The 6,390-nt window shown below is 43.0% G+C and overlaps 1 protein-coding gene across 1 annotated transcript; it reads right to left on the bottom strand.

Annotated features, from left to right (window-relative positions):
- Positions 1–42: 42 nt before the first annotated feature.
- ephx1 (epoxide hydrolase 1, microsomal (xenobiotic)) lies at positions 43–5,672 on the bottom strand. The gene is given in 12 exon segments (XM_081717619.1): positions 43–1,164; positions 1,166–1,192; positions 1,194–1,241; positions 2,115–2,237; positions 2,299–2,431; positions 2,622–2,793; positions 2,795–2,828; positions 3,195–3,342; positions 3,998–4,011; positions 4,013–4,214; positions 4,543–4,702; positions 5,616–5,672. Coding segments are annotated over 12 exon segments (1,227 nt in total). The 3' UTR covers positions 43–1,055.
- Between the last annotated feature and the right edge of the window lie 718 nt (positions 5,673–6,390).

Raw genomic sequence — 6,390 nt, 5'->3', positions numbered from 1 at the left:
GTTAGTGAAATGAACAGACTGAATTCATGACTGAATGGCAGTGGTAGTTTAATGGTTAAAAAAGTGTTTAAGAAAAGTAAATAAAGATTACAAGTTAACATTAAACATTAGATCTCAGTTTAAATGTAGTCTTCACAGCAGTGGAGAGAAGCAGAGTAATCCAGTGTTTAGCACTTTAATGCAATGCAATTAGATTATTTCATTGGGATTAACAGCCCATTTCCTTCCAGTTAATGCTGGAGAATTTGTCAAAGTCAAAACTACTTAGATGAAAGCAGTTAGATTTAGAATATGCTGGTTAAGTTAGTTTTCAGGACATGGTCTTAAAAGAGCTACATTATTTTTAATGAAGCTCAAAATTATATAATGTGTCTGTAAATCTTACGTCATATAGTTGTTCATAACGTACTGACTGGTGCAGAACCTCCACTCCAGGGGCTGAGAGTTCAAAGTTCCCCCTTCTCTGTGCTTTACCTCTAATGTCGTCTGAATGTAGCGCACAGTACTAGATTAGATCAAATGTTGACTGTTCTAGCACTAGCACCAGTATTGATCCCTATATTTCTGCCGTATTCTAGTTCATTGGTATATTGGATTCTAACACTACTGTACTGTACTAGGATATATTTTACGAGTAAATAACAAAGCACTTTTGTATGTCGCTCTGGCTAAAAGCGTCTGCTAAATGCTGTAAATGTAAATTATAAGTTGAGTAGTACAATGATGCTTGAAATGGTAGCAAAACCAAAAAGCCATTCACCCTACAAACAGTTTATAATAAATGACGCGTTGGACACCTGTGCATTTAAGCTTGGCTAAAAGTCTGAACATGTGTAGGATAAGTTCTAAGTGTAATGGTGCAGCTGTTGTACTGGTAAGTATTCACAGTTGTGTGTGAGGACCCTGCAGCTCACACATCTGCTCATGAACTCTGGCTGTTGGTTCAGTAAGCAGTCAAATTCTCCCTATTCGGTTAGTGGGAACAAGGTAGTTCTGCAATAGTGGCACTAAAAAAAAAAAAAAAAAAAGACGCAACCCAGAAAGTCAGCAGACCTTCACTTCCTGTTCTGCACAATCTGGACAAACTTCTGGAGCTCTTGAGCTATTAACTCGGGTTCTTCCATAGCAATAAAGTGGCCACCTCTGGACATGAGTGTGTAGCTCATACTTCTGCTTGGCCCAGAATTTTGGAGTGCACCACCTCACATGGGAAAACAGCCAGACCAGCCAGAACCAGGATCCTAAAGGTAGATGAGAAATACAAAAACAAATATACAAATGAACTAATTAAAATAAACAAATAATGGATTCTTCTCAGTCCAAGCATTTAGGAATGTACTCATCATGTGATGCAAACATGTGCCATTTCTAACACTAGTATTTTGCTTTCACTTAAATATGAAAAACTGCCTTATTAAGAGCTTGTGCACATATATTTGGGAATCTTAAGTGTCTACCTATCTGTAAACTGTGAAACAAGACAACACAGTCAACACAGCCTACGACAGAAAACACGCTAAATCCTCTTTCTACATCAGGTGGAGATCCATTAGCATTATACTGCCCCCAGTGCGAATATCTCTACCCGCAGCTTGTGAAATACCTCTGTAAAGATGCGCTGGCATTACGCTGAACCTAAGAGCTCAACACAGGAAGTGCATGGCTGTTCTGGCTGCACAGACCAGCTCAAAACTCCATCAGCGCCCAGCCTCAAGAGGACAGAAGAGCTGACTGGGTAAAGTTTGTTTTATTACGGTCCAACTACAGTCTGTAAACACCTGGATGAGAGTGCTAAGCACTTTGTATCTGACTGCTTTTGCAAGCTGGCCCAGTACAATGCAGGACTAGCAAAATCTACTGAAGGAAGGATCACTACTCACTGTGGGGGCAGGGCCAGCAGTAGCTCATTAGCATTTAAAGGAACAGGTACCCAAACCAACTGCTCTGAACGGCTGTGTGGGCAGGGTGACAAGGGCGATGTGGTGCTTGATCCTTGTGGGATTTTGACCAAAACATGTCACTGATATTTCATTGAGACTCTGGGGAACTGTGTAAATATGAGTACAGCGACTACAGTAGGACCCTGTAAAACGAAACACTGCATGTGTGCTTACGTTTGGTGTGGCTGTGCCAGACCTTTGACCAAGTTCTCCTTATAGAGCCACATGGACGAAATGATGGAACCGGTGGGCCAGTAGATCACCACATTAGTCAGCAGGTCATCCAGAGAGAACTTTCTACAAGGGAAGTGAACGATTATACGTGCTGGTAAAAACACACAAACGCCAGAACCAAAACAACACCACCCCCAACGAGGAGCCCACCTCCCCAGTCCCATTCTCAAGGTTCCTGAATTCCAGGTCAGTCCAGGTGGACATTTTCTCCAATATATAGGCGGCCAGGCCCACAGGAGAGTCATTCAAGCCACGTCCTACAAGAAACAGACTGGCAACATAAATTATCATATTCAACCCAATAAACTGATGGATATGCATTCCAGTTACAACGCTGCCAACCTTCCATGTCCAACATGGCAGAGATCATTTTTAAAAGAATATTTAATAATTTTGTAAAAACAAAAGGCTTTTAATTTGGACTTTGGTTTTTTCCTGGTGTATTACCAGCAGTGTTGGGCTTGGTGCCTTGCATGTATCCAGACTCTTTCACAGAGTCCTTCACTAACTTCTCCACACAGGGGAAGATTCTCGTGATGTCACGTTCACTGAAGCCAAACAGTTTTGGGAAGAAGCGTCCCAAGAGCAGTGAGCCGAGAGTCGGGCTTGGTTTGACAGGTAGGGCAAAAGTTGACATGCAGATCCTTCACAGTCCTGAAATGAAACACAAACACAGTCCGAGACGCACATTCAGGTCCAGAACATCCACACATCCAGCACAATTACAGCATGAAATGTTTGTGGTGAGGATCTGGTGACTGTAGCTTCTCTACACTGTTCAGCAGACTGTATTTACAGAATATATCAGACATACTGAGGAATAACATGTCAAATTCAATGTGACCCCTATAAAACAGTAGATGCTTTCATGTATTTTATTAGGACAGCTAGACCATGCTTCAACGCGTACTGCATCATATACGCTTGTAATAACACAAGACTTAAAAAGCTGATAAATAGTGAAGATAAGTCATATTAGTGTTGTAACTGGTGTTTACTGCTACAAGCCAGCACGTTTACTTGGCCTGCTGGGACGTGGTGGTGGTGGTGGTGATGATGATGATGATGATGATCCAGCCCTAGTCTCCACCGTGGATGTAGAAATGAAGGAATCCAAGTCTCCTCATCAGCTTATGGAAGACCCGCGCAGCACACACCCAGTCGAACCCTGGACAAAGCAGCAGAGCGCACTGACCAGAGCAGATCCCCGCTGGAAAGCTGGGAACATGGCCTGTGAAAACCTTACAGACCACACGTCCCACAAAACTCAGTGCATTCACCCACATACATCGGCTCTCTGGAAATCATATGATCATAACTGTGCGTGTTGGTTATTCTAAAACAGTTTTTACATGATTACAGCCCTTTTCATATTCAGTTATAACTTCATATGTGCTGCCTTCCATGCGCTTGCAATCTTGTACTGCACTTGCGTACTGCACTTGCGTACTGCATCCACTGCAAGCCCCGCCCCGCCGTTGATAGTGATCATTCTCTCAGTACTCTCATTCAGTGCTTTAGTTGTCTACTCAGTGCATCCTTAGCCAGTACAAATAGATGAAAGCCCCAAACTGCCATTAGCCAACCAAGAGATCGAGCACAACACACCCGATACAATATCGCTTGTATTGAATACGTACAGATCTTTTACTTTATAGCAAGTTACTATACTTGATATGAAAAACATATGAAATATATGCATGTTAAAGAGCTACTATAATTTTAGTATGAACATCCATTTGCATGAGTGTGAAGGGCACAACACTGGCCCGACTGGCACTGCATCTGACCATAAACAGACCTAGAGGGCAGAGTGCACACACCCTTTTTATGCGGCTTCGGAGAAGCTGTAGCCAGATATGGAGGAACAGACTACCTCGAAGGCGATGTGCTCAGGGCTCATCGGTTCCATGAGGAGCAGGAAGACACCACAGAACTTGTAAAAGTAGCCCGGCCAGCTGTGCACCATCATGAGAGGCATGGCACGGGCTCCTTCTGGAAGGTTCTTGGGTTTCGCGTAGATGTAGTGGACATCTATACCTTATTAGAGATAGTAAAGACATTTTATCCAGAACAATGCCATATTAATCAGCATGAGAGAGGGTGTGCCTTCCCCAGGAACTGATCTCATGACCCTGCTGTTCTTAGCAAGCAGCACTACAGACGCTACTGGACCTGTGAAATGTGGTTCTGTTGACCAATTACCTGGATGGTGGCTCACCATGGACATGTTTGTAGTACATGGATTTGCACATACTGTGAATTTGAACCAAACATACAGATAAAATGTTTATGCCATTTTAAGCTAATGAACATCTGCTTAAAACCAAATACCAGGCCTTGTCTCAAAGGGACTGTGTTTCATCACTGTTACAGTCTGCAGCAAAGGAACTGAAAAATAACCAGTGAAAGTTGTTCCTCCGGTAAGAAACCACCTGCTCCAGGTACCTGGAGTTGAAGCCATAGTGAAACTTGCTGTCCTCCAGAGAGGGGAACGAGCACGTCTGACCAATCCTGCGATGCAAATCCTACAGATTACACAGCAAAGAAATGTGCATACAGTTCCTCAACGGTATGCTGGTCACATCTGCAGACTAACAAGTACATGGTAGAAGCCTTGCGCAGACCTGCTAATGAAGCATTGGGCATTAGGGAAGTCTTAATAAATATTTGATGTCTGTGTAATCGCTGCAGGGCTGTACCAACTGGCCAGTCTCTCCAGGTGTCCTCTCCTCACAGCTGTATTTTTTATAGTTTTTTTATTGGCAAAAATATGTTTTGCTTCACTTTTTTTAATCAAATGCACAATGATAAAAATACATTTGAAGGTTGTAATGAAAATATTGGGCACCAGACATTAGATTTTGTGCAGTTACTGAATTTCATTAAATAACATTTAACTTCATGTCTCTCAGTATTAGTAGTGTACCGTCTTCTAGCAGCTGCATAGCCGTTGAAAGCACGTGGAGAACTGGACCAAAGTTCCGTTATTACACAGCAAGACAACGGATAAGGCAACACGCGCACGACACACGCGGCACACGGTTCCACCCCGCCTGCTCGTCAACGTGCGGAAAAGCCCACGAACTGTACCGTTACATTTACGCATCGGCTCTGAGCTGATGGAAGCAGCGTGTGAAAACTAAATAAACAAACGGCTTGGAAACGTGCTGGTCTCCGTGCGCGTCTCACGCCTGCTTTACAAACTCACGTGAACGCGCAGAGCATTCGGACATGATTTTCATACTGGGCATCGTGACGCAGGGCATGCGTGTTTCATGCACATGTTCATGCACAAACATGCTTTGGTGTCTTTCCCCCTAAAGCTAGAGAATGGACCACTCTGTAAAAATCCAACACGGACAGCAGACAGAAAACTGCAGCGTCCTCTTACCTGCAGGATACGTCTCGCGCTGGCATCTGCGTGCTTAGCAAACTCACCTGACTACAAGCTGCGAGACTTCGCACGCTCCTTCTATGAAGGCTTTCCAGACCCATGTGAAAGACTCGCTACATCATGGGAAGTGTAGTTTTATTGAGAAACGGGACTCTGTGCGAGGCCACTGGTTCTCACGCCAAGGACCGCGCCTTTACGTTTGCCTTTTTTTGCATTAAGCGAATTGCAATTAAATTCTTTTGCTAGTTATTTCCAGTTATTATATTATTTTTAGACACAATCTTCCTATTCGCCCCCCCCCCCCCATTTTGATACAGTAAGTCATTGTGTTTGCACACCATTTACACTTTACAATTAGATGTTTTTACGAGTTAGGAGTATGCATGTGCCCATTGCTAGATGTGATCAGATTCTTTTAGTGAAAAAGTGCGTTAAGTAATACTGTACCGTTGACGTGAATTGGACGACACGTTTAGATAATATGCTTTCGTTTCTGTAGACTTTAGCTTGCTTACTTTCAAAATGGTATTTACAGTAATTTCTGTAAATTTCCATCTGCATGATAAAGCTGTAATTATCCAAACTGACACCACTATACAAAGATAATCAGCTACTAAATACAGATATTTCTGAACAAAAACACACCTAACAATAGCCCAGGTCTTCTAGTGTTAGCTTTGTAGATGTGGTAGGGTCTCACACTAGCAGAGGTTTTTATGGTTTATGTTGAATGATAAAGGTGGGTAGATGTGAGAAATGTTGTGGTGCACCAGTTCCTAAATTTACCTCTGTAACAAGCCTGCAGTTCTGCCACAGCCA

Source organism: Electrophorus electricus, chromosome 7 (genome assembly GCF_041902795.1).
Source record: "Electrophorus electricus isolate QZ-2024a chromosome 7, ASM4190279v1, whole genome shotgun sequence".
Lineage (NCBI taxonomy): Eukaryota > Metazoa > Chordata > Actinopteri > Gymnotiformes > Gymnotidae > Electrophorus > Electrophorus electricus.
The sequence above is the reverse complement of the archived record's forward strand: the minus strand, read 5'-3'. Positions and strand labels throughout refer to the sequence as shown.